Source organism: Podarcis pityusensis, assembly GCF_964106645.2.
Source record: "Podarcis pityusensis genome assembly, chromosome: 3".
NCBI classification, from domain to species: domain Eukaryota; kingdom Metazoa; phylum Chordata; class Lepidosauria; order Squamata; family Lacertidae; genus Podarcis; species Podarcis pityusensis.
Genome location: NC_138026.1, coordinates 111,509,206 through 111,537,195, shown reverse-complemented (window position 1 = coordinate 111,537,195; position 27,990 = coordinate 111,509,206). Strand labels below are relative to the sequence as shown.

Below are 27,990 nucleotides of genomic sequence, written 5' to 3'. Positions count from 1 at the left end.
CTGTAAAATATGTGGCAACCTGCTCCTGAAAATTTTGGAGAAGTTTCACACACACACCTGCACAAAAAAGCAGTTGGAAATGTGCCTCTTTTCACAGGGGAGAAAGCTTTTGAGAACCAGAGGCAAAGGTAGGGTTTCAGCACAGTCTTAATTCAGAATATAAAACCTACTGGATTAATGTAGCCCCCTTCCCGAAGGGCCTCTGGGGTGCTTCAGAGCGAATTCAGGGAAGATGATTCGTTATTTTCACAAAACAGAACCGAGAAAGTAGAAGGCAACTTACACCATGAGCTCCTTGAATTGTACGGGCTAAGGTGAGCCCTTTCCAGACGTAGATGTCTCCATTTAAAGCACCAGAGTATGTGACGTCATCTTTTGCGCAGGACAAACAGAGGATAGTTTGCAAGTCTCCTGTTTTACCAAATATTCCTCTTTTGGCTGTCAAGGCATTTCCGCAAAGCGTCCAAAACTACAACGCAAAGTACAAAAAGGAGTCTGCGAGACTCGTGATCTGAGATCACCATAAAGGCAGAACATATCTCTACGTTGCTTGAGAACCTTGCAAGAGGCCCAGTTGCTTCTGCTTACTTTATGCCGTGCATTTATGTGAATTATCAGTGAATTATCAGGGTGCCTACATGCCTAAGCCACTCTGGGAGCCCAGTCAGTTGAAGTGTGGGGTTTTAAAAATGCTTTGAACAAATAAACCCATCAAAATACATAAAAACACACACACAAAAACAAATATTAACAAAACATGCAGGAGGAGCATAAAATCACATGGCAGAGATAAAAATCAGATTTAGACAATGGTGAAAGCAATAATAAATAAGTAATTAACATCAACCATGCAGAACTAAAGGAAAAAAAATGTATGAAAGGGTATGAAAGTGAAGGATAAATCCATTATTTTAACCGCTCCATTGCTTCACGGCCCTATCATGTATCACCTGTCTTAATGTTAGTGGATCAGTAAATGTTAAGGACACGCACGCAACTGGTGACCTTTGCATGATTTCTATCGGCATTTTCAATCTTCTCTTTTTGCCTCTCTGCTCACAATCTCAGAGCTCAAGAAAAGTCTCAAGAAAAGAAGAAACTGAGCAAAACAGAGTCTTCGTTTTGCTGGTAGCCCATCTCCCAATCTTTGTTCTCTGTTAGGAGCCCATCTCTCAGGTGATCTTTTGAACACAGCAAGCTGAGTCCCGCTATTAAGAGTCAGACTTCCAGTTTAACTCTCCAAGCATTGATTAAATTCTAATACTTACTAAATCAAGGAATTACGGATGTCTTGCACCCACAAACTCAAAACAATAATAATAGGAGAAGGGGCCAGGTTTGGGTGTCGTCATGGACACACAAACAATCAATCAATCAAACAAACAAACAAACAAACACTCAATCAAACTTAAGTTTGCCAATGTTTTGAGAATATAATATCAATAAAATCTTTTTTTTTATGTTAAAATGGAGTCATTCTGAACTCTGCCATTAACTGCATTTCCAGAAAGGACTTTAAGGGGGTCTTCTTTTGCAGACTGATACAGTTAAAATAAACTAAAAAGGGTTTGCAAGGGTTAAAAAATTTCACCAAACGTGAATGATAATTCCTCTAGATAACAGCATCTCTAATATCAGAGAGCTTCAAAAGCAATTTACGTATAGCCCTGCCAGATTGGATAACTGATTGCCTTCAGACAATATTAGTAAATTCTGGCATGCCGTTGTTTGTTTGGCTTGAATGATGATTGCCTGGGTTAATCAGGACATCGGTTTTACAGATCCCAGGTGCCAAAATAATAAAAGCAAGTGCTCAGCTTCCTGCAGAGAACAACAAACAGCAATTCTTCTCCTAAGGCCTCACCTTAGCAACCTGAACACAGTGCCATGTTAAAGGTGCAAGACTCTTGGCAGAAAATAATCATTCTGGTTCTCACACCCACTTAATTGAGGAGAAGTAACTGCAATCTGTCTAACTTGCTCCTGAGCACCAGGACAAAAAATATATATATTCACGGCTTCAAGTATGCGACAATACTTGTTTCTGCCTGTTTGTTTCTCAAATCTGAAATTATACATTTTGAAAATTCCATTTAACTTAAAATTATATCCTCCCTTACATGTAATAATTAGTAAAGTAAGTGTGGACAAAAAATTGAATCTGTAACAGGTAAAGAGTCACTGGCACTGGGACGGAGGAAGGCAGGTGTGGGGGTGCAGTCTGCCCTGGGTGTCATCACTGAAGGGGTGACAAAATGTCCTGGGAGTGACACGGTGGCTTGGACCCCCGAGCTGCCTGAAACGGCAGCTTGGGGCTTGCGTCCTCCAGGCGGACACCGTGGACAGCTCGCCACCCCGTCCCTGGGCGCGAATCGCCATGGCGCCCCGGGGGCAGCTCGCCCCGCCCCGCCCCTCCGGATGCCGGAGCAGCTAGCTATAGCTACGCCCTTGACTGGCACATGCCACAGATTTAAAGCACATTTCTCTCCATGCAAAGAATACTGGAAATTGTAGTTTCCCCTCCCAGCACCCTTAACAAGCTACAGTCCTAAGAATTATTTGGGTGTGTGTTCTTGAATGGGCTTTAAAATGATGGTGTGTTCACAACACTTGTCTATTCCATATTGCTGTAAGCACAGAGCCTAGGATTTGCCAATCAGAAGGTCGGCGGTTCGAATACCTGCGATGGGGTGAGCTCCCGTTGCTTGGTCCCTGCTCCTGCCAACCTAGCAGTTCGAAAGCACGTCAAAATGCAAGTAGATAAATAGGTACTGCTCCGGCGGGAAGGTAAACGGCGTTGCTCTGGTTTGCCAGGAGCGGCTTAGTCATGCTGGCTACATGACCTGGAAGCTGTACGCCGGCTCCCTCGGCCAATAAAGTGAGATGAGCGCTGCAACCCCAGAGTCAGTCACGACTGGACCTGATGATCAGGGGTCCCTTTACCTTTATGTGGTATTAGAATATTGCATTACTCCAGTCTTGGGTGTCTCATTTAAACGAAGTGAATTCTACAGGCTAAACGGGGCCCATCTTTTGGACTCTGACAACAAAATCCGACAAGTTGGTTTTCGTGCTGGGCTGCAGGCTTGGCTACAGCTTCCGTTCCCCAATGCATAACTAATTATGCTTAATTAATAAGGCTGAAAAATGTTGTGCGACATAATTGCTTAAGTATGTGTGTGTGTGTGCACGCGCATGACAGGGAGGATATAAGTAGATGCAAGTGCTACCCTGAGAAACAAAGAGAAATACAGAATAACATGGAATTTAATTGTAAATTGATATGTTGGAATTGGGTATAGCAGCCAAAGAAAACACGGCCTTGGAGAAAAAAGTGAAATACAAATGGAAAAATTTGATTAAAATTGGTGATTGCAATTTAACGTTTTCCATTTGGTGATTACTTAAATTGCTGGTTCAAGTAATCTTCACTCTAAATCAATTCATCTTGGGGAAAATGCAGAGAGAGAGAGAAAGCCAAGCAGAAAATAAATATTTCCTAAACTATACTATGTGTCCCTTCTGCTTTGCTTGATAAGCAGTCCGTCACTGCAATCACTTTATATTGAATAGTTCTGGAAGTTTGCCACACTGAGCTGGCTACATAACAGTCACTGCTTTAAAAAAAAAATGTAAAAGAAAATATGCCAAGGAATTATAAAGAGTTTCTTTCATTGGCAATGCAAAGCATCAAAACCAATTTACCTTGATATGTTTCACTCCACAGCTAGCCACTCTGTTGGGTTGATATGGGTCCCAGGAAATATCAAAGATCTGTCAAAAAATATTCAAAACTGCTACACTAAATTAGAAACCACATGCATTCATATCAGATATGTCATAAATTCAATAAACATATGCCTGGTTCTCTATAAAGTCCTAACGTTCTGTTACCAATAATATACGTGAATATAGCTGACTTTCCATATGGATGAAAAATGTTTATGGGAAGCACAAACAGCATCATGAAGACCATGTAAGGCATACAAACCTCTTGGCAAGTGTTTGTCTTAATTTCATTTATGTCTCCATCCCTCAGTGTCAAAAACAATCTACACATGTGACGGCAAAACTGACAATGGCTGGAAAACGCCAGTAAATAACACAGTTAATAACAGCACAGCTGAAGGAACTGAACAAGACTTCAATAAGTCCCACTGGAGAGGGACAGGGAGATACAATGCATGTACCTTATGAGGAATGGTTGAAGGAGTTGGGTATGTTTAGCCTGGAAAAAAGGAGACTAGGAGGGGAGATGATAGCCATCTTCAAGTATCTAAAGGGCTGTCACACAGAAGATGGAGCAAGCTTGTTTTCTCCTGCTCCAGGGGGGAGGACCTAAACCAATGGATTCAAGTTACAAGAAAGGAGATTCCAGCTAAATGTCAAAAAGAACTTTCTGACAGAGCTCTTTGACAGTGGATCTGACTCCCTCGGAACGTAGTGGACTCTCCTTCTTTGGAGGTTTTTAAGCAGAGGTTGAATGGTCACCTGACAGGGATGCTTTAGCTGTGATTCCTCTAGTCTCCGCCACTGCTAATGGCAACTTGGAAAGATGGAAGGGGGTGCTTGATTAGGGAAATGGCACAGGGGGGAGATAAACATACACACTTTCTGCCTGTGTCCCTTCTCCAATCAAATTAGCAGCCCCTGTTGTTGCTTTCAAGTAGAGAAAAAATTGTTGGGAGATCCTATCATGGAAGTCCCACTTATTAATTTCCCTTTCTCTATAATATCACGAAATATCATCTTCCCACAATAATTTAATAAACTAAATTATAATATTGTATTTCTGTGAGCATTAACTTAATGGGGGGGGGGAGAAGTTAACAGCTCCATCAATGCAACAAAAAGGGTTACAAGAAATATTTCAGAAATATTACAAAAAACGTTTATGCCAAACGCATTAGCTGATTACCCTGTCTGAGTGGCCAGTAGCTGATGCAAGAAGTTTTCCTTTCCTCCATTCCCAAATGCAGACTGTGTTTTTGGCATCTAGTCCCACTGAAGCTAGACGCTAAAAGAAGAAGAAATGAATGATTTTGTTAAATGAACACCCACTCAGGAGTTAGCTATTCACTGCTGTCATAAGAAGCATCTTTATTTGCATTAGCGACTAGCCATAGCAATGAAAAAAAACACAATGTACTGAAAGATAGAGGTAAAAAAACCTTAACTATACAAAATACATTCTGGAGGTTTACATCAATAACCAAATAGCAGATATTATTCTAATTGCCCCAGCTAAATTTTTCTGCAGTTTTTGCTGTCACCTGATTCTCTTGATCTACTAGAAGAAATGATATAGCAGCAATGGTTGAGTAACCTGCTATGGAAAGTAGTAGAGGCGTAATAACCTCAAAATCTTCCTCAGTAAGTTTTAAAATACTTTAACATTGGTATCCTGCATGCTGCCATCACCGGAACGATTCTAATGGTCTTAGAACTGAATTAAAGAGTTGGTTGACACACCCCTGGAGTTAATTTGATTCCTCTATATTCTGTCAGTGGCAGTTGAATGCGCGAACTGATTCCATCAAAAAGTATTGTATTTCCAGCATCAAAGTGGTTGGCAGATTTTAATGATAATGAAAATTAGCTACTGGAATCATATTTCAAAAAGGAAAGTTGCTGAGCTTTTTCTTAACAAAGACGCCAAAAAAACCCAACATTTTTGATTGACGTATGGCAGCCCGACACATATAATGTAAGCTTGAATATTGTTTAGCCTTGTTAAATTACAATTTCTCCTGGTTTGGGGGGGTACATAACTGCATATTTTATTTCATGTTGGTGTTTATTTTATGAAGACAATTAAAATATTAATTATTAAAGGAAATATTTTTTTCCCCTGGTGAAACATAGGAAGTTGCCTTGAACTGAATCAGACCTTCGATCTTTGACCTTTCTAGCTCTGCATTGTCCATAGCAGGGTTTCCCAAACTTGGTTCTCTAGTTGTTTTTGGGCTACGACTCCCATCATGCCTAGCTAGCAGGACCAGTGGTCAGGGATGATGGAAACTGTAGTCCAAAAAGAGCTGGAGACCCAAGACTGGGAAACCCAGGTCTACAGCAGCCTTTCTCAACCTCGGGTCTCCAGATGTTGTTGGAATACAACTCCCATCATCCCTGACCACTGGGCCCTGCTAGCTGGGGATGATGGGGGTTGTAGACGAGCAACACCTCAGGACGCAAGGTTGAGAAAGGCTGGTCTACAGGGATTGGCAGCAGCTCCCTAGAGATGCAAGCAGAGGCCTTTTGCAGCCCTACTTGGAGATGCTGAGGACTGAACATTTTCTATCACTCAGCTATAGCCCCTCCCCAAATTAAGGACTTCATTTCCCTGCCCAAATGGCCTTTTCTGGGATAAAGGTAAAGGTAAAGGTAAAGGGACCCCTGACCATTAGGTCCAGTCGTGGCCGACTCTGGGGTTTGCGGCGCTCATCTCGCTTTATTGGCCGAGGGAGCCGGCGTACAGCTTCCGGGTCTTGTGGCCAGCATGACTAAGCCGCTTCTGGCAAACCAGAGCAGCGCACGGAAACGCCGTTTACCTTCCCGCCAGAGCGGTACCTATTTATCTACTTGCACTGGTGTGCTTTCAAACTGCTAGGTACTGCTGCACAAAATGTCTATTTGCCAATTCACACACGTTGCAGCCATAAGGTGATGAATATGCATGTGTGAAGGATGGCAGAAACACTTGTCTGGTTTAACATGCACCTGAGTTGAAAACCTGCTTACTAATTTGTTACTTGTTGGCACAATAATGGTCCCAAGAAAATATTCTAGAAGGACAGGAAACGTTCAAAGCTATTAATTTCGGTGCAAATGGAGAATCTCCTGTTACACTAAAATATCTTTGCTCTGCAAGACAGTGGCCTTTGAAATTTTGAAACCATTTCCTCAAAGCCTTTCTGAGCCTGAAAACCGCCGGTGCCTTTGAAGCTTTTTCAAAGCACTGCCAATCACCAGCAATGCAAAATTAATCGGGCTGGTTTAACTGGCTTGGTTCATTAGAAATACGCTCCGATGAAACTGGCATGGATAACTCACTGATAGGCTTCAACTAATGGGCACATCAACATTGGTGAGGCAATGCGACAAAACCATTTGCCGTTACAGAAGAAGATGCTGGAGCCGTTCATTCATACAGGTGAAAAGGTCCTGGGGCAAAACGCAGCAGTGAAGACGGACAACACAAAAAAGACTACAATCTCTGAGTGAATAACAAAGATTGTGGTCTCCTAGAAAACAGATGAAGGGTGGTGTGTGTGAGCAACATGTTACCTTCAGACAACTCCTCGACACCCATCAAGATCCCCTGCCACCCCATTTTTTAAATGGGGATGTGGATTCTTTTGGTTATAATACTATTTATTAAATACGCCCCACGCCCATAGATCTCAGGGTGGTTCACAACATAAGATTACAATGGTCGTATGCCTTAGGGCAGTGGTTTCCTATTGGTGGTCTCAGAGGGTCTGTGACACCATTCACATCACAAAAGCTGCCATAGAGATATCAAAGTTTCCAAAAGTAGGGGGTCAATGGCCTGGCTTTTGAGAAACAGGGGTTCTGCAGTACCTAGCTAATTGGGAACAACGGCCTTAGGCAGTGCTTCCTGCTTTTGTTGTTGTTTGTGTTTTGTTTGGTTTTTGAGGTGTGGCGGTTGTGAGCTCTGCCAGTTTTTCTTCTATTAAATGAGTATTTTGTGGTGCCCGCAGCAATTCCTAAGATGTCCAAATGTGCCCTGGGTCCAGTAAGGCTTCAAGTTACAAGAAAGGAGATCCCAACTAAACATCAGAAAGAATTTTGGGTTGTGGATTCTCCTTCCTTGGAGGTTTCCAGTCAGAGGTTGGATGGCCATCCGTCTTGCGTGCTTTAGCTGATATTCCTGCATTGCAGTGGGTTGGACTAGATGACCCTTGGGGTCCCTTCCAATTCTACAATTCTATGACCCCATATATATATTTCCTCCCTACTATCCAGAAATAATATGAAGAAATTGTGACGGATAATTGTAATTGCAAAAAAAGCTCAACAACCTTCATGTCTGGGTGTTCACTTTTTGAAAGATGGCAACCCTACCACATGCACCTTACAATGAGGCTATCTTCTCCCTAGGCTGCTTAAAAATACTGAGCTGGGAACCTCCTATAGGCCCTGTAAACAAATTATTCTCACACATCAATGGAAACAGGGAAAATGTTAATTCTGTCTTGCACTCCTCCTCTTGCACACTAGAACTGGCCTCTGGCAGGAAGTGCACAAGCCCTCAAGTCTTATGGATTAAATTATTTTCTTAGCTACCCTTGCTGGAAAATGAGAAATGAAAACCTGCCACACAGTTCAGCAAACAGAATTATGCCTCACATCTTTCAATAGCCCTTATTTAAACACCACTGAAATACAGCTAACTGTAGCAGCCTAAAAGGTGCATCTAGCTACCTCCCCAAAGAGTTTGGGGAACTGTAGTTTGAAGAGGATGCTGAGGCTCTTAACTCCCTAGTTTCTCTCCTCACAGAACTGTAATTCCCAGGAGTGGGAATGACTGTGAAACTAATTTTCGTATGCAGTGTAGATATACACTTAGAGGTGGCAACAGCTTTTGTCTCTTAGTGTTCCTGCTGAACTTTTCTATGGAAAAGGGAACAACGGCCTGCAATTAATCATAAAGCTTACTGCAGATAACAATTGGGATGATTGAAACCTGCTGGGTGCCTAGTGCCTCTCTCATTTCCTTCCTCTGGACAGAGAAGTATATTTTCAAGCAAATAAATCAGATTAGCTTCTAATTTCCTTCTTACTGCCCTGTGCCTGGCACAGATGAGAACAGAACAGCAGAACTGAGAAACCAGCTTGGATGGTTTACAGGTAGTATTAAATTCACTCATGTAAAACAGAATATTTGGTTTACGCCAGCAGTGATACAAAATGATAGCTTTTAAAAAGTGACAAAGGTTTCCTCTTCCTTTTTTTGAGGGGGTCTCTAGACTAGTGTTTTATTGCAGGTATATTCTGAAATAGGTTCCCGACACAATAATCCCTTGGCCTGAAAGCAAGATGAGCACTGCAACCCCATAGTCGCCTTTGACCGGACTTAACCATCCAGGGGTCCTTTACCTTTTATTTTTTTAACTTTTAGTGCATTAGTTGTAGATTTATTCTGCTTTATTAGTTGCTCTGCAGTACTACCACATATTGCTTTCTGGAGGGACTACAACACAACAAAAGCAGGAGAATAAAAAAAACCAGAATGCTTGCGGTATGAAAAGTTGTGGGATGTGCACCTATTGGAAATGAAACAGTATGACCAACCCCAAAACATTTCCAGGTGCAAATGGTATTGAAAGTGGGGTTGTGTTTGACTGCCCCAGTCTTGTCAAAAGTACAAATCATCATGAATGCACGAGGAAAAGGATGTCTGGAGAGGTCCCTAGTGAAGAAGCATAGAGTTCCCAATGAGAAAGCAAGCAGAGGGCTAAGAAAGCAGGCAAGGGTAGCAGGAAGGGCATTGTATACTGGCTTGTGAAATGCCAACATCAGGTGCCCCTCTATGAAATATTTTAAAAGGCATACAGCCCCCTGCCCACAAATAGCAGAGTGCTAATGGTGACTTGATGAACTGTTCCTACTTATTCCATTTTTAACCACCCTCTTTGGCCCCAGCAGAGCTTTCAGGGTAGCTCACAATGCACAATGAGATACCTTGGTTCTCAAATGCCTTCGTACTCAAACAACTTGGAACCCAAACACTGCAAACCCAGAAGTAAGTGTTCCAGTTTGTGAACATTTTTCGGAAGCCGAACGTGGTCTGTTTTGAGTGTCACGCTTCCAATTTGAGTGCCACACTTCCATTTTGAGTGTTACGCTGATGATTTGAGTATTACGATTCCGATTTGAGTGCCACACTTCCGTTTTGAGTGTTACGCTGAGGTCTGTCTGTTTTTGCTATTTATTTTGCGTTTTTGTTTTTGCGGCTCTTTTTTGTTTTGTTTTTGTGACTGTGGGGAACCCAGTTCAGCTACTGATTGATTGATTGATTGATTGATTGTGTGACTGCAGTACACTATTGCTTTCAATTTATGGATCAATGGTCTCTTTGGTAGTAAAATTCATGTTAAATTGCTATCTTAGGGGTTGTTTTTAAAAGTCTGGAACGGATTAATTCATTTTGCATGACTTTCTATGGGAAAGCGTGCCTTGGTCTTGGAATGCTTTGGTTTTGGAATGGACGTCTGGAACAGATTAAGTTTGAGAACCAAGGTACCACTGTATATACATCTGGAGCACTAAAACCTCAGTTACAACACAATCGAATGAAAACAATGAAACACAGCAGGGTGGTATATTAAGGTGGCAACAACGAGAACTGAAAGATGCTGCTAAGCCATCTCAGCCTGGTACTCCAAAGGCCTTCTGAAATGACTAGCTCTTAGCCAAATACTGTAGATACATACCTGGCCATCCGAATCAAAAGCCAAGCAGGCAACTCCGTGGGTATGAGCATCCTTCAGGATGGAAATGGTCTGTATGTTATAGGAGTCCCAGATGCAAATGTAAGGGTCCTTCCCAACTTGCCCTGTAGCAACCAGGGTTTTTTCTGGGTGCAGAGCTAGACTGGGGGGGGGGGGGAGATAGTTCAAAAATAAGGGTTCAGTACCACGTTATCAGAGAATGCACTCATAGTTATTTTTGTTTACACATTTTCAGTAACGCTCTCAACAATTATTTTATCAGTGCATGAATCACTGCCCCTACCCCATCCATATTCATTCTTTTTGTGAACACAGAAGTGGGACCTGCAACAAAATGTTGCAGTGCATCCCAGGTCTCAAACAGTAGTGCTCTTGTTCAAGGTTCCAGGCAGTTGATTGCTGCCCTGCTCCACCTCCAGTTTTTCTTTTGCAATTGGCACTGCAAGGGGTGTCATCCTTTAACCTTCATAAGGTCTCACTGTGTGATCCAAGGGGCCTCTGAGGCTCTCTCTACACTGCAATGCTAGAAGGAGACCAGCAGAGGAGAAGTCAAAGCACTTGCAATTTCAGGTGTAAAAATACCCTCTCTTGTCCAGGAAACTAGGTTTGGCAACAGACGCTTGATGCTGCTTTTGTCTTCCAGATCTAACTACTTCTCTCTTTAGACATACAAGGGCCCTCAAGCCCACACAAAGATAGAGGGAGTTCTTGCCCCACAACTCATAATAGCTACTCTGAAGGGCGATCATGCTTTGTAAGAGGAAATAACCACACCCTCCCCTATAACTAAAGGGACACAGGTGGCACTGTGGGTTAAACCACAGAGCCTAGGACTTGCTGATCAGAAGGTCGGCAGTTTGAATCCCCATGACGGGGTGAGCTCCCGTTGCTCGGTCCCAGCTCCTGCCAACCTAGCAGTTTGGAAGCACGTCAAAATGCAAGTAGATAAATAGGTACCGCTCCAGCGGGAAGGTAAATGACGTTTCCGTGCGCTGCTCTGGTTCGCCAGAAGTGACTTAGTCATGCTGGCCACGTGACCCAGAAGCTGTACGCCGGCTCCCTCAGCCAATAAAGCGAGATGAGCGCCACAACCCCAGAGTCAGTCACAACTGGACCTAATGGTCAGGGGTCCCTTTACCATTACCTTACCCCTATAACTACACCCTGCCCTTACCAAATCACATAGCAAGGCAAACTCAACATGGAATTCCAACAGGAGGAAACAACAGTTCTTCTACCATTCTTATTCCTATCCAGTGCTTTTTTTCCCCCTGGTGGTACACAGAGGTACGCATACCCCTAAACATTTTGTGAATCTGAGTTTGGCTTCATTGAGGGGCAGTATTTCAATGAGTAGGAAAATGAGAATACCCCTAAACATTTTTTTAATAGAAAAAAAGCACTGTTCTTATCCAAACAAATAAAAACACCCACACCCTACACATAGATACAACAAAACCGGGGGTGGGGGTGGGATTTATTAAGAACATCCCACCCACTTCTAAAAGGCCACAGATATTTGAAGGCTGAAAGCTCTACATTAACTGCCCAGACTATTATTTATTTAAAGTATTTTTACGCCACTCTTCACCAAAAATGATCCCAGAGTAGCTTATACGAGTTACAAGTAAGGCATTTCCTGTCCTCATATTTACAATCTAAAAGATACAGCACAAGGAGAAAAATGGGAGGGGAGGGAAGAGGAAAACAAGCAAACACAAGCACTATTTCTTAAAGTTACGAAGTTCTTATAACGACCAGCTTGAATGGAAATAGTTCAGTGAAAGTAGGAGGCAAATGGCTGGTGGGCTCTCAGCTGAGAGAGTGGGGTGACCTCATTTCTCCCTCTGTTGCAGCCGTATAGATTAAGATTTGTGAAAAGTTTTTTTTTTTAATTGTATCCACTGAAATAACAGTAACTCCTCAAACTGAAGAAACTGAAAGTCCATGAAATAAGAAGTTTGCAAAAACAGATAATTAAAAATGTTGCCTTGATGCACCAAATACTTGAGAAATAACTCGCAAGGCAACAATTTGGCTAACATGCTTTCACTTTTACTAATGTAATGAAGCACAGTGACTGGGACCATGACTTTTTACCTTCTAAAAAGCATTGCTTATATATTTTGTATCCAAGGCAGTATCTGGCATGCTCGTTCTTAATTTGGAATAATTAAAGATGCCAGTCATGCCTTTCAGAAGAGCCCGATTGAATACTATATAGGAGCCATTAGCGAATCCATCTGGCTGAGGGTCTTTGCCAGATGGCAAAACTTGCAACACCTCCGCAATTTCTGTCGCAGTACTCTGTGCATTGCCCAGAATCTCCTATCTTGCTAAAACTCTGCTTCACTGAGAATACACAGTTTTGTTTCTGATGCTATTTCTGTCGTTCTAACGTATTTTCAAGCTTTACAGCAAAGTCTGGGGCGGGGGGGAGGGAAGACCCAGAACCACCTTTAAATTCAAATAAAATTTGATAAGCTACAAACTTATATCCTATCTTCTCCAAGAGCCGATTCAGTTCAGATGATGCTATAAACTTTCCCTGTTTATGTTCTGTTTAGTTCCTTGTTTTCGTAGGGCCGTTCCAGACGACCTGTTTCTGCAACGTTTGCATGGAGGTCGAGCATTCGTTTCTGTTTGCAGTGAGGTTGTAAAAAATTGCATCGAGCGATGGTCAACTCAGTTCCCAATGCATTTCCCTATCATTTCCCTTACCACAAAAAAAGTCTGAGGATTTTTTGTGACAATGGTAGCGCCGCCAAAGAGGCAGAAACGCATCTTGCTCTTGCATTTGAGAGTTGAAGTCTCACTGCACAACTGAGTCCTTGCTTACTTTTTCACATCTCTAGTTGGCGTCTGATAGTTTGCTTGCGATGTTTATGCATTTTTGAACTTGTCCAAACTACGTCCAGAACAACACATTGTTAGAATATGTATTTAGAAAGCCAGTGTAATGTAGCAGTTAGCTGCTGAGTAAGGACTGGAGTTCAGCCATGAAGCTCTTTGGATGACCCTGAAACAGTCACACAGTTGTGAGGATAAAAAAAAGGGGTAAGGGGTTTTTGTAAACCACTCCTATACAACTTGGGAGGGTGGGTAGAATTTAAAAAATAATAACAAACATTTTTTAATTCAGTTATTTAATATGCCACTTAATATTTGGTATTTCTTACTGGTGTACATAAGGACTTTAAAAACACACACAGAGAGAATAAGAGCAATTAAAATTCACCCTAGAAATGGATAGATTTTCCTCTTGAACTCATTGAATCATATTCACAGAATATGAAAACACAGAATTTTTAACTTTTAATTGTACATGACTTTTGAGCTGTTCGTACCATAAATAGAATTATGTTAAAATGTTTCCGTTATTTTCTGTGCTTATTAAATATGCTCCCTTGCCTGTCGCTCGCCAACTCTTGCTTGCTATTCCTAGGGTTGCCATATCTTGAAGAGCAAAAAGGACGACAGCTTGAGCTGCTGCCAGCCCGAGCCGGGGAAAGAGGCATGCAGGTGCGGGCCTGCCACTGCCATGCCTATGTGCCTCTTTTCCCAACTTGGGCTGGCAGCATCCGCAGCGTGCAGAGCAGCCCCAGCCCAACCCCCACACATTTCCTTTAAATTGTAAAAAAATCCACCCGAATGGGCAAGTTTGCCCTCAAAAACAGGACATGTCCTAGTTTTCCTGGACATATGGTAACCCTAGCTATTCCTCTCTATTTGCAAAGGGTTTCAAGTGTGGACAAGCCAAGCCCTGTTCACATAACAACAAATGGAGCTTTGCCAAATGAAGGGAACCTTGCAATCTACGCCATCCGATGGCCATGTGAGAGAGGCTCCTAGGCATCACTTTGCCACGCAGCAAAAAGCTATCCAGGCCTCCTGTTCTTCTGCCGTTCTGCCACATCTTCCTGCTTCCATCTCTCATTTAACTCCCTCATTTATTGAGCGGGGAAGCCAACAATTGCAAACCAGTTCCTGATAGATGGTTCCAACAAATGTTTAATCAGATGCTAGGGTGAGTATATGTATACCCCTACGACACTTTGGAGAATCCTGGGATTAAAAAAAAGCAAGCCAAAAACACCATCCAGGAATGGCTGCTTACATATTTATAAGTGTTACAGCAATACACACACACACACACACACACACACACATATATATATATATATATACTAATGTTGTAAATGCATGCTTTTTTTTCTATGCAAAAGACCTTCCCTGTTTCTAGGCTTCAGTGAAAAGCACTCTTTATCTTCATAGGAACCCCAAAAAAATTATTTGTAAAGCTCTGTCGAAGCTGAAAGGCTACATGTTAGGTTCTCTACAATATTTTATACAGCAGACTTGCTTAATGCGGGAGAATAAAGTATTCACATGCAAAAGGCACCACTTAGGAAGAGAACTGCTGGGATGCCATTTACTTTCCCCTTGCTTTATGTTTGCAACAAAGAGCTCCAAGTAGAAGCATACAGTTACCCTTAACGCAAACTATATTTCATTCAATAACTACACAGAACAGTAATGACTTCCTCCTAGGAGAGCATAGATCTCTTAAACGTGCATTTTCAATTGCAGAAATGACAACGGAGACCTACCATGCATGATTTCTTATTTAACGTGTCGTTTTTTAGATTTATTACGATCCACTTAAATGGGTCCTCAAATACCCAACAGGGAACGTCCATTAAAGGGACTATTCAATCAAACTGTCAAAATTATGATCACTGTGTTCAACTTTGAGCTGTCAGCTAATGGAATGTGTTATGTACTGAGTTGAATAGGATCCAAACTGCAGCAGTCTGATTGGTCCTAGAACAATAGGATTCAGAATGCAGCAGTCTGATTGGTCCTAGAACAATGCAGCAGTATGATTGGTTGGCAGGAACTACCCAATCCTGCTCCAGATAGAAGTGAATCCACAACCTGATTGGCTTACAGTAGAATTCCGGAATTAGCCAATCATGTGCAGCCCATTGTGTAAATAATGTATATAAAGCAGATACTTTGAGGGGACATTCATTCATTCCTCCTCACCACTATGAGCTGAATAAAGAGCATGAAATATCACTTTGCGACTCTGAGTATATTTCAGAATGACTGCTATTCAAGGAAGATATGCTGGATCAATTTTCTTCTTCTTAAGATTCTTACCAATCAAGCTACCACAGGTTGGTTCCATAACATTTTTGCAGTTACACACAAATCATTGCTTACCAGCTGACACTCTGATCCCACCTAACAAAAGCAAACAGTGATGATTGTGATGTGACAGTGAGACCTTTGCAGCATCCATGTGCTCTTGGCCCGCCCAAAATCCATCAGAAAAGTAGTCCTGGATATTTTCCGAACTATTCATTGCCCCCCTTTCTTTCCCCCCCACTTTCTATCCCCACAAAACCTCACAATGCCTATGACAGTAGCATCTCACACCGAATGTAACTGACCCATAGAAAGGACTCTATGAATTGAAAACATGGATGTTTTCTGTACCTTAATCATCTACGAAAATCTTTCAATGAAAATATTTATATCTCTTGGATCTACCAATGCACAGCCTGCTAAAAGACCTACATGACAGATATTTCTACTGCATTCTAACCCCGCACCATAAAAATGTAGTGTTTTCTTTGATTACTATATGTAACTTTGTGTTGTGGGAAATGTTACGTGTGTCGTTCTCACATGCCTTACGCTGCCATATACTGGACATGCCAGCAACCACCGCAGAGAATATACAGTGGTACCTCAGGTTAAGTACTTAATTCGTTCTGGAGGTCCATTCTTAACCTGAAACTGTTCTTAACCTGAAGCACCACTTTAGCTAAAGGGGCCTCCCACTGCCGCCGCGCTGCCGGAGTGCGATTTCTGTTCTCATCCCGAAGCAAAGTTCTTAACCCGAGGTACTATTTCTGGGTTAACGGAGTCTGTAACCTGAAGCGTATATAACCTGAGGTATCACCGTATTTGCAGGATTCCTGCCTCTCGGAAAAGCACTCCCGCTGCCAAGGACCCACAACTGGAGGCTCCAATTGTTGAAAAACGACTATCCCCGCCCACTGCACGCAAACAAGGCAAGACCACTGTCTGGATCTCCCTTTCTCAATAGACACTAAATCAAATTTCACCTGCCACCTACCTTCCCCAGAATGGGCTTGCATGCCCTGTTATACACCTGCTTCCTACTTTTGCTTGCTAAAACCTCTGCATGTGTGCACCGGATTTCCATGGGAATGTGCTGCTTCACTTACTTGATTTGGAATCAAACATTCCCTGATAAAAAAAGATTACTCTGTCCTTGTCAGTTTAATATACATGTCCTCTATTTGAGGACTTTGTATTAAAAGGATTTTTGGAACTGAGAGATGGAACGGGGAGCCAGAACCGCTGCTGACTGATTGGTGAGGAGCTGGTGCTCAGAACTGCAGCTTTAAGACCTTGCGCTCCTGCTTCCTTTTTCCTCCTCCCCATTCATTTCCCCTTAATGTCCTTTTAGACTGTAAGCCTGGGGGAAGGGACAGTCTTAATACTGATTTTTTTTGTAAGCTGCTCTGAGAGCCTTTTGGGCTAAAGGGGAGGGGAGGTATAAATGCTGTAAACGGCCGCTGTGAATGCTCTGAAATGCATTTGCACCTCAGGAATTCAGCTCTTCATACACAAACATGCACATGTCCACCTTTTCTAATCTGCTTTGCTGGCCAAGTACTGCACTGGAATGGCTGGAAAGACCAGGCTGGTGGCATTTGTGGGTGGCAGTCATTGGACCTGAAGCTGCTGAATGGGTAAAGAAATGTCCATGCCCACCACAGAATTAAACATATAGGGTGGTATTCAACCAAGAGCATACCCATTGAAATTAAGGAACATTTGGGATGGTATCCAAGTCCAACTCAGGCCAGGCCACTGAAATTAGTGGACCTAAGCTAGGGATGTTTATTGATTTCAGCAGGACTAATCTGAGTGTGACCTACTGCCCTGAATATTTTACTCGGTGCCATCGCCAAATGCCTGCTCTTTCTAGGTAGCACAGTTTGCATCGCTCTCTCCTTCGCTTACAAGAAGAGCACGCACACAATTGTCCATTAAAACAGGAGTGGGGAACCAACAGAGGCTAGTCCATGGGAGTGGTAAAAGGTAAAGGACCCCTGGACAGTTAAGTCCAGTTAAAGGCGAATATGGGGTGTGGCTCTCATCTCGCTTTCAGGCCAAGGGAGCCGGCATTTGTCCACAGACAGCTTTCTGGGTCATGTGGCCAGCATGACTAAACCGCTACTGGCACAATGGGACACCATGACAGAAGCCAGAGTGCATGGAAATGCCATTTACCTTCCCGCTGCAGCGGTACCTATTTATCTACTTGCACTGGTATGCTTTTGAACTGCTAGGTTGGCAGGAGCTGGGACAGAGCAATGGGAGCTCACCCTGTCATTCAGATTCGAACTGCTGAGCTTCCGATCGGCAAGCTCAAGAGGCTCAGTAGTTTAGACCCCAACGCCACCCGTGTCCCTGTTACGGTGAGTGGGGAAGCCAGCCCCCACCTGCTTGCCTTCTTACAAACAGCCCAAAGGATGTCACTGCCTGCCAGATTCCTCTTCCTTAGTTCCAGTATTGCTCTTGCAGAACTCAAAAGAGAAGAGGATGGGATCTGCCTAGCTTTGCTCAGTGTCTCCATTTAGTGCTGGTCTCCCTGCCTTTCCACCCAATGGGCACCAGAGCCACCAATGTGGGGAGCCCATATTTTCTGAGGATGAGCAATGAGCATTGTTTCTTATAAATATTTTCAGAAACTGAAAAATTAAAGTATAAAAATAGTAATACTTGGGGTTTCCCCAGTAGTGATGTATGGAAGTGAGAGCCGGACCATAAAGAAGGCTGATCGCCAAAGAATTGATGCTTTTGAATTTTGGTGCTGGAGGAGACTCTTGGGAGTCCCATGGACTGCAAGAAGATCAAACCTATCCATTCTTAAGGAAATCAGCCCCAAGTGCTCACTGGAAGGACAGATCCTGAGGCTGAGGCTCCAATACTTTGGCCACCTCATGAGAAGAGAAGACTCCCTGGAAAAGACCCTGATGTTCGGAAAGATTGAGGGCACAAGGAGAAGGGGATGACAGAGGACGAGATGGTTGGACAGTGTTCTCGAAGCTACCAGCATGAGTCTGACCAAACTGCGGGAGGCAGTGGAAGACAGGAGTGCCTGGCGTGCTCTGGTCCATGGGGTCACAAAGAGTCGGACACGACTAAACGACTAAACAACAACAACAATACTTGGGGGAGGGGGGAGGGGACAATGGTTCTGGTCTTGCCCAGATTGCATCAATCTGCCTCACAGAGATGAAATTACTGTGTTGCATAATTATTATTTTTGCTGTACATATAAATCCCATTTTAGAAGTACCAAATTCAATATGGAAGACTGGGCTGCATGTTCATTATAAAAGCCAGTGTAGATCTTTATTCTAATTTCCCCAGCTTATTTGACCTGACGCCATTAGTTAATGCTTGACGTATCAAAGGTGCTGTTGTTAATTAATACATGATTTTTTCATTTTTCTTTAAGGTGCATATATAATAAAGTTTTCCTCACAGCTATCTACATTAGATTGCCCCCCTCACCACATATAATCTGTCCCTTCCCTTTGTGTTTAAAAAGCTGCCTTGGCAACTTGTTGAAAAGATGCTATAAAAATAGAGTAAACAACTTCACAGATTGTGAGCCTGTAGACAGAAAGTATTTTCAGTTTCACCTTGATTTATAGGAGCACAATAAAGACCCATAGCATTTCTTTCCCCATCACTGAGCCCTTTTGAAGTATGTGTCCACTTCTGTAATTCATCCCTAAACCACCTCCTTTTGGTTTCCCAATAAAAAGAATAAATGAGTCTAGCCTGAAACAATAATGAACGTTTGGAAGTTCTATCAGAATCATGGCAATATTAATAAAAACTAATTTGGGGAGGGGGGGACAGATTTTGGATACAATGAGCTGCTTATTTTGTTTCTTTGCTATCAGAGAGATCGTTTTTGGAGCTGTAAAAAAGATAAAAGAGAAAGCCTGCAGAGCATCTGGTTCCTGACATTTGAAAGGGAAACATATCAGCTTGCTTTTCCCAAAGATAAATTTTTAGCTCTTGGAGCAAACCGTATGTCCTATGCTCAGTGCAACTTATTCTAGGCATGCATGCTCAGAAGAAAGTCTCAGGGTTGCAAGTCAAATCTAAGGTCTTCTTTTCATGGGGGTGGTAGGACGGCGTTTGGGCTTTACCAATTCAGATTGCAAAGTGGGGGCTTGCCCCAGCGCATGACTCAATCTTCCTCCACACAAAATACTTATTTCCACATTAAGAAATAAAAAGCATGTCAGTCTGCAAGCATGTTTGGGACAACGGGATTAATTGTGTTGTGTATGTATGCATGCATTTTATATACAGCTTCACTTTTCGGCAGGAATTCCTAAGTGTTTCACACAGTCCTAACAAAAGTGTATCAATATATAAGAAATGCAATACAAATTCCGCTTTCAGAACCAAACAAGGCTACAGATACTAATAATAACGGGTTGCAGGCAATGCTAGTCCTACTCAGAACAGACCCATCCAAAGTTATATGACATAACCAAATTCAGTTCATTAATTTCAGTGAGTGTACTCTGACTCAAACTTAGCTGGATGTAATCCAATAACTCAACATTTTACACAACATAATTCAACACTGATTAATGGGAGGAATTCAAGATGTACTCTTTTGATCGTTGTGTCAGCACAAACATGTAAGAATCATTATCAGGCCTGCATGTACTACTGAACACAATGGTGGTTTGGGTTTGGCCAGGACTTGAGCAAGAGAGACTGCCTGAGAACCACCACCCATACACTACCTTGGCTTCTTACAAAAGCAGTACAGGTATTGCGTGTTCCCTGCTGCAACCGTGCCATGTACTGTGCTCAGGGCTTCTTCCATCTTCAAGAAAACATAAATCTCTTTTTCTATGGTGCTCCTATATGCTGATCAAATAAAAAATGCAGAGCCACAGTCTTTAGAAAACTCTAGATGAAGAAGAACGTGAGTTATTTTCTGCCTGTAGAGGAACGAAGGTGTCTGAAATTGGGGGTGCAAAATTAATGGTATGTTTTGGTTGCAATTGGAATGGTATTTGCTATTTACATGGCAGGCAAGAGAAATGAGAGATTCGGCTTATGCCGCGGCCCAGATGGAAATAATACGAGTGACAAAGGCGAAGCAATGATAAATTAAATTAATTTACATTTATATGGTTCTTTGAGATAAGCATATTGATTTTGGGATGCCATGAATTATGCAACATGTGCTAGACTAGAGGAAGGGAAGACGCTTGCCACTTTGTTTTTAAGCCAAGTCCTATTACTACATAGATGCAAACATCTGAGGGATGCAAAGCTCCTCTTCAAGCAAAAGGTTTTTTCTTGCCACCCAGAATAATCAAAGGCAACGCTGAGCCTCCCCCCCCCCATTTGCTGAAACTAAAAAAAAAAAGCATTAACAAGTTAACAACGGCTCCATTTCACTATTAGCTATAAGACATAGCCAAATAAAAATCTAAAATATTTACTAGAATTAGGGCAAATTCTGCCAGCTAAGGAGCCACCGGATTTGGCAGAAACTGCTTTGCACCACTAGAATGCCAGATGTGCCAATATCATAACAGATACACCAGCAGACTAGTCTGACAGTGCAGCTGTTCTGCCGGCAAATACTCTGTGTGTGCATGTATACGGTATGGGCTTGTTTTGTTCTTGTTCTTATTATGTATTTTATGTTTTCATTTTGTATTTTTATGCAGGGAACCACCCTGAGATCTTCCGATGAAGGGCAGTATTCAGATTTAGCTTTTCTGCTGGTATTTATTTTATTTACTAAAACAAGGCAGAGACATCAGTGGCTGCAGGGGTGTTGAGGCCAATCCAGCGAGCCAGCCAGTCATCATTTTATTTGTATGCCTCCTTTCCAAAGTTAAAACCATGCTCAAGGTGACTTACAACATATTTTAAAAAGCAACTCCAAACGAAACAAAAGTAGTCATTAACAACAAACCATACATCAAAAAGTACACAACCAAACTGAAGAATTTCCATATAATGACTGGCGTATGAGCACAAGGCACATGGAGGAAGCCTATACAGTGGTACCTCGGGTTAAGAACTTAATTCGTTCTGGAGGTCTGTTCTTAACCTGAAACTGTTCTTAACCTGAAGCACCCCTTTAGCTAATGGGGCCTCCCGCTGCTGCCGTGCCGCCGCCGCGCGATTTCTGTTCTTATCCTGAAGCAAAGTTCTTAACCCAAGGTACTATTTCTGGGTTAGCGGAGTCTGTAACCTGAAGCGTATGTAACCCGAGGTACCACTGTACGTGTATTACTTGCATGTCTGTAGGCTCTGTTCTCAAACTGTCTACATGTGGAAGACAGGACAAGGGATTATGGGCCCAATCCTTTCTCTCCATGCTTTCAGTATCACCATACTTACGACATCTAAAAAAGGCTACTGTTCACATGAGCAGGTCTCTCCTTCACGTTCCTGCATCCCTCCTAGCAACCTACCTTTTGTGCCGCTGGTTCCTGAAGTGCATAGGACTTTTTCCAGCAAAAAAACTCAACAAAGTTTGTTCAGCTGCTCCGCCTTGGGGAAGATTATTGACAGAACAGCCCCACAGGGATGCAGTGTGAGCACAAACGGGGAGAAAATGACAGCAGCCCGTAAAGGCGACACAGCAGACACAGCAAGGCAGGCCCAAAGGGGGGTTTCTAGGAAGAGTAGTCAAATATTTCAAATTAATTAGCCTACCAAGTAGGGTTGCCACCTGTCCTGTATAATACAGGATTGTCCTGTACTTCAATGTAAAATGCTAAGTCTTGTGTTGATAGAGTTTTGTGCGCGCTCTCTCTCTGTGTGCCATGTTAGGGATCATCTCCAATGCAAGGGTTTGAAAAGTCATGAATATTTAAGCTTTGGGTAGCCAAGCACAGGTAGATTTCCAAATTCGTGTGTGTGTGTGTGTGTGTGTGTGTGTGTGTGTGTGAACAAATTCCAGAGGGACCATTCTGCAATAGATTTTAATGGATTGCTTTGAAATCACTTCAATGCCAGATTGGGGGTGGGGGGGAATGTCCACCAACAGCCCCACCCCGCCCTATCCTGTATTTTGCCAGAACAAAGGGGGCGCCCCTAGCACCAAGAAGGGGCAAACCAAGGGGGGGGGAAATGCTGCATTGGATTGAACATGGAGCCTTGTGCATGCAAACTATGCGCTCTACCACTGAGCTGCGGCCTTTCCTATTAATAATATGGTTGTTCCAGTTTCATATGCTTAGGTTTAGTTACAGCAGGATTGGAACTTGTTTTAAATGGATTTTAAGATTGCGCTTTTAAATTGCTGTAACTGAGCCTGAGAGCTTGCTGTAAAGGGCAGGTAAGGAAATCTAATAAATGCTAATAAACTAAAGTAGTTTTACAGAGCCCTCTCCAACAGAAAGTGCTCTTAACACTGTCTGCACAATCCTCATTACATTCCAAAGCTTTCTGCTTTCTTATATCCCATTTCACGTACTTCTCTGCTGGAGAAAACGACAGTTAACCATGACTGTCGAAAACTGTGACATTACAGTGGTGCCTCGCAAGACGAAATTAATTCGTTCTGCGAGTTTTTTCGTCTTGCGAGTTTTTTCGTCTTGTGAAGCACGGTTTCCATTTTTTTCAAAAAAATCTTCAAAAACCTCAAAAAAGGCTACCACACCGCGTGCTATGAGTTGCTCCTCGAAGTCAAGTCGCAACTGCACCTCTTCAAGCAATGCACCCTGTATTACTGTAACGGTTTTAAGAAAAAGGAAACAAACTTGCGAAGCAACTCAAAAAACCAAAAACTCTTTCATCTTGCGAGTTTTTCGTCTTGCGAGGCATTCGTCTTGCGAGGTACCACTGTATATGCCTTGATCCTTGTTTGTGCTCTTAGAGACTCCTTCTGCTGATGTACCTCTCTCTAAAAATGAGCAACATAATCTTCCTCCCTGGACAGCCTCCAGGTGCACAGTTGCCTGAATTTCTTCTTTTATTGGCTTCAGCAAATTTTGGAAGTGCAGCAACAAAAGCATACTGAATTCTGAATTAATGATTTGTTCTCAAATGTGCACATTTGAGCATAACTCAAGCAAATATATATATATAACTATAAACCATTCAGCCTTAAAAACTGGTGGCAGTGATGAACTGCTAGTGCATATGCAGTAATTAAATGCCTACAGCATGATAATGTCAATCAAATCTCACTACAATTTGTTCTGTGCTTGGAAACAAGGGGAGGGTAATTCTCCCCACCCCCTCAGGCTGAGTGAGTAATTAACTGCTTTGGGATTCCCTGGGCCTACTGTACTCTTTGTAAAATTAATACATGAATGCGCATAGGCCGTATCCAGGCAAGGCAGATGAAGGCAGGGCGCAAAGAAAAGAAAAGCAACAGCAGCAATGGCTAAAAAGGTAAAGATAAGGACCCCTGGGCAGTTAAGTCCAGTTAAAGGCAACTAGGGGGTGCGGCACTCATCTTGCTTTCAGGCCGATGGAGCCAGTGTTTGTCCACAGACAGATTTCCGGGTCATGTGGCTTGCATAACAAAACCGTTTCTGGCACAATGGAACACCGTGACGGAAACCAGAGCGCACAGAAACACCATTTACCTTCCTGCCGCAGTGGTACCTATTTATCTACTTGCACTGGCGTGCTTTCAAACTGCTAAGTTGGCAGGAGTTGGGACAGAGCAACAGGAGCTCACTCCACTGTGGGGATTCGAGCTGCCGACCTTCTGATCGGCGAGCCCAAGAGGCTCAGTGGTTTAGACCACAGCGCCACCTGCATTCCAAGCAATGGCTATGACCACAACAAAAGGGGCTGCATTGGCTTCCGAGTAAGGAAAAGAGAAAGTTGCAAGAGAAACGAGGGAAAGGGAAAAGCATGAAGGAAAAAAGAGAAAGGCAATGAAGGTTGGCATAAAACAAAGAATAAGAAAACAGCAGCAGTAATTTGGGGGGTGGGAGACACAAAACAGCTTCCTCAAAATGTCCAATATTCATTTATTTTCTCCATTATATATGGATTCCATCCATCCTCTAAGGGGTTCAGGGCAGTATGTATTTTTTCCTCTCCTCACCCTCAGATTGTAGCCTCACAACTGCCCTGTGAGGTACATTAGGCTGGAGTGTGGGGAGAATGTCTGGCCTACATTTAGCTATACCAATATGGTTATTTACTAAATTTCCATACCACCCTTCCGCCGAAGATCACAGGGTGGTTTACAAGATGAAAACACAAAAATACACACCCTAATAACAAACAAAAACCAATCTCTCTCTTTCTCTCTCTCACACACACACACATTTTTTAAAGGCCACAGATTGCTGAATTAGCCAAAGGCCTGGAAGAAGAGGCCTGGCACCTAAAGATAGGTAACAAATGTGCCAGGCCAGACTCCCTGGGGAGAGAATTCCTTAAGTGGGCAAAAAAGGACCTCAGGATATGAGTCAGTTCATATGGGGAGAGGTGATTCCTGAGGCAGTCCTTTATGGCTGTTGGATCAGGGCAAATGGCTCATCTAGGCTGGCATCCTGTTCTCTTAGGCAACCAAGTACCCTTGGGAAACCCACTTCCCTCCTCCGGCCTCCAGCAACTGGTATTCAGAAGCATGACGGGGAACAAGGATTTAAACTTCAGCCTACTCCATAGGGATGTAAGAAGGCCTTGCTTTCCATTTTGCCCTGTACCTGTTGCATGCAGCGCTGTTTCTGTTCCACAGCAGTTTGTTGTCCACCAAAAACTATTATTCATCTCATCCCCTCCCTGCTGTGTAATTATGTAAATCACAGAAGTTACATTGTCATTACACTATTCCACTCCATTCATTTCATGGAAAGGAAATGGTGGTTGTAGGCTGATCAAGGCTGATTCAGTCCCAGACCTAGTCCTGAACCAAGATTGAAATGAATTAAGAGAATAAGTTTCCCCAGAAATGCTTTTAGTTGCTTTGCTGTGACACACTCCATCCCCTTACCCCCCCCCATGGAATATTGACAACTACTATCCAGCTGGTAGATCCCATTGGGAGAAAGTTTCAATGAACTCAGTCCTTTTTGGGCAGGCTTGTATAGGATTGCTTTGTAAACGTACAGGATGAATAAAGGTCTTGCTATAGTCACATACCCTCCAACACCTTGAAGCCAAAATCCTGGATGCCATCTTCCCGCTTCTTATCCCGAGAGAATGGCAGCCATTTTGGTTACCATGATCTCGTGTGATCTTGCACCACAGTTCCCGCTCCCCCCCCCGCCCCCCCAAAAGTGCTTTTGGTGGTAATTGTGCTGCAAAATCACACGAGATCATGGCAAGCAAAATGACCTCTGTTCCCTTGCAATAATAAATGGGATGTCCCAGTTTTTCAGGGACACGTGCGTTGTATATCCCCAGTAAAGTAATAAATTGTACGCCTGGCTATGCAGTGGAATACCAAAGATGTCCAGCAGTTAAGTGACATTCTGAGAACATGAAAAATCTTGGAAGGGTGGGCATACAACCTCAGATACTACAGAGACCTGTACTGCGCTCTCCTCAGCCCAGACAATTTTATCTGGTTTCGTTGCTATCGTTCTCTACCGTCAAGGTTTGCCAAATTCTCAAGATGCTTGGAATCTGTGGCAGCTGCAGTCTCTTGACTTGTGTGCACTGGTGTACAGCCTCATGAGGATTTACCCTAGATTTGAGTGCATTCGTCTTAAACTCGTGACTGTGCTTGCTTCTTAGCAGTGCATTTAATACAAGGGTGCTTGCCTTTTCTTAAAAAACAACAACCTGGAACATTTCTGTTTGCAAGCATAATCCATGCCAAGCTAAACTTGCATTCAATTACATGACAGCACAGCAAGATAAAACAACTGATTTTGAATAGTGAGAGGTAGTATTAACAAGCTATTTAAATATCAGAACTAGGAGCCTACAGGCTAAAAACAAAAAAACTGGCTAGCTAGTTCATATTAGCATGTGAATTTCAGCTTTACCACAGCTTGCTTCTTATTCCTGGCAATTGCCCCTTAATCGAGTTGCCAGTTCACTTCTGCGGCAATGAGGGTGGAATCCACAACTGACAGGATTCCCCAACCGTCAGCTCTAGACGAAGTGATCCTGTGCCCTCTCTTCTGTCTGACTCCACAGGCTTCCAAACCTCATTTATTTTAACAGAATCTGCATCCCTCTTAATTGTAGAAACCTCAAAATGGTTTACATAAAATATACGTTAAAAGACATTGACCGCTCTCTCTCTCTCTGTATATATCCAGCAGTTTTTTTTAAAAAGTATATAATAAAATAAAAGTGTGCATTAAAATATATGTCAGATTTACACAACTGGATAGGCTTGCATAATGAAAAGGTTTTTAGCAAGTGGCGAGTACAGTATAGTGGTACCTCAAGTTACATACGCTTCAGGTTACATACGCTTCAGGTTACAGACTCCGCTAACCCAGAAATAGTACCTCAGGTTAAGAACTTTGCTTCAGGATGAGAACAGAAATCGTGCTCCAGTGGCGGGGTGGCAAGAGCAGGCCCCATTTGCTAAAGTGGTCCCTCAGGTTAAGAACAGTTTCAGGTTAAGAACGGACCTCCAGAACGAATTAAGTTCTTTACCTGAGGTACCACTGTAAAGGCACCTGTCTAATATCAATGAGCAGGGAGTTCCACAGTTTAGGCGCTATCACGCTGAAAGATCAGCTCCTTACTCCGCCTTGAGTACCATTAGGGGAAAAGGTGTATAAAGAAATATGTAACAACAACAGTCATGGAGAACCTCACGTCTGTGGGCAAAATGTAAACTACCAGCCCTCTCTCTATGGCCCTCAAAGCTCTTCCCAGGCCACACAACTCCCTAGCCCTACTTTGTACACTCCTTGATAGCTTTTGCCTGGTTAGAGTGTACCCTTGAACTTCAAATATTCTTGTTTGCCTGGGTGAAAAATGGAGGGGTGTGTGTGTGAGTGTGTGTGTGTGTGCAGAAAGCAGCTTACTGCACAAAGGTAAAATTTACGTTCATTGTTCCACCCACTTGTGCCTCTGGTCCCACCCACCGTTGCCATGTGGCCTTCAGAAGGTTGCTCCAAAAGGAATGTGGTCCTCAGGTTGAAAAAGTTTCCTCATCTATAAGACTGGCTCCTTATCTTGCCTGCATATCCCCTCCTATCTCCAGGTCCCGTGTGCAGTTTTAAGATGAGGGTGGCGCTGTGGGTTAAACCACAGAGCCTAGGACTTGCCGATCAGAAGGTTGGCGGTTCGAATCCCCACGACGGGGTGAGCTCCTGTTGCTCAGTCCCTGCTCCTGCCATCCTCAAAGTGCAAGTAGATAAATAGGTACCGCTCTGGCGGGAAGGTAAACGGTGTTTCCGTGCGCTGCTCTGGTTCGCCAGAAGCGGCTTAGTCATACTGGCTGCATGACCTG

The 27,990-nt window shown here is 43.0% G+C and overlaps 1 protein-coding gene across 5 annotated transcripts in view; it reads right to left on the bottom strand.

Annotated features, from left to right (window-relative positions):
- EML6 (EMAP like 6) overlaps positions 1-27,990 on the bottom strand; it is a 176,275-nt gene that overhangs the window by 116,559 nt on the left and 31,726 nt on the right. For 4 of the 5 annotated variants that reach the window (XR_013984757.1, XM_081000806.1, XM_081000802.1 and 1 more), the window contains exons 3-6: positions 10,461-10,620; positions 4,919-5,017; positions 3,706-3,774; positions 284-469 (exon numbers count right to left, since the gene is read on the bottom strand). Coding sequence is in view for 3 of the 5 variants with exons in the window: in XM_081000806.1 (XP_080856932.1) it covers positions 284-469; positions 3,706-3,774; positions 4,919-5,017; positions 10,461-10,620 (514 nt within the window). In the remaining 2 variants the exon portion in view is untranslated. Of the gene's footprint in view, positions 1-283; positions 496-3,705; positions 3,795-4,918; positions 5,018-10,460; positions 10,621-27,990 lie in introns of those variants that run through there. The other variant, XM_081000804.1, reaches the window with a different exon arrangement.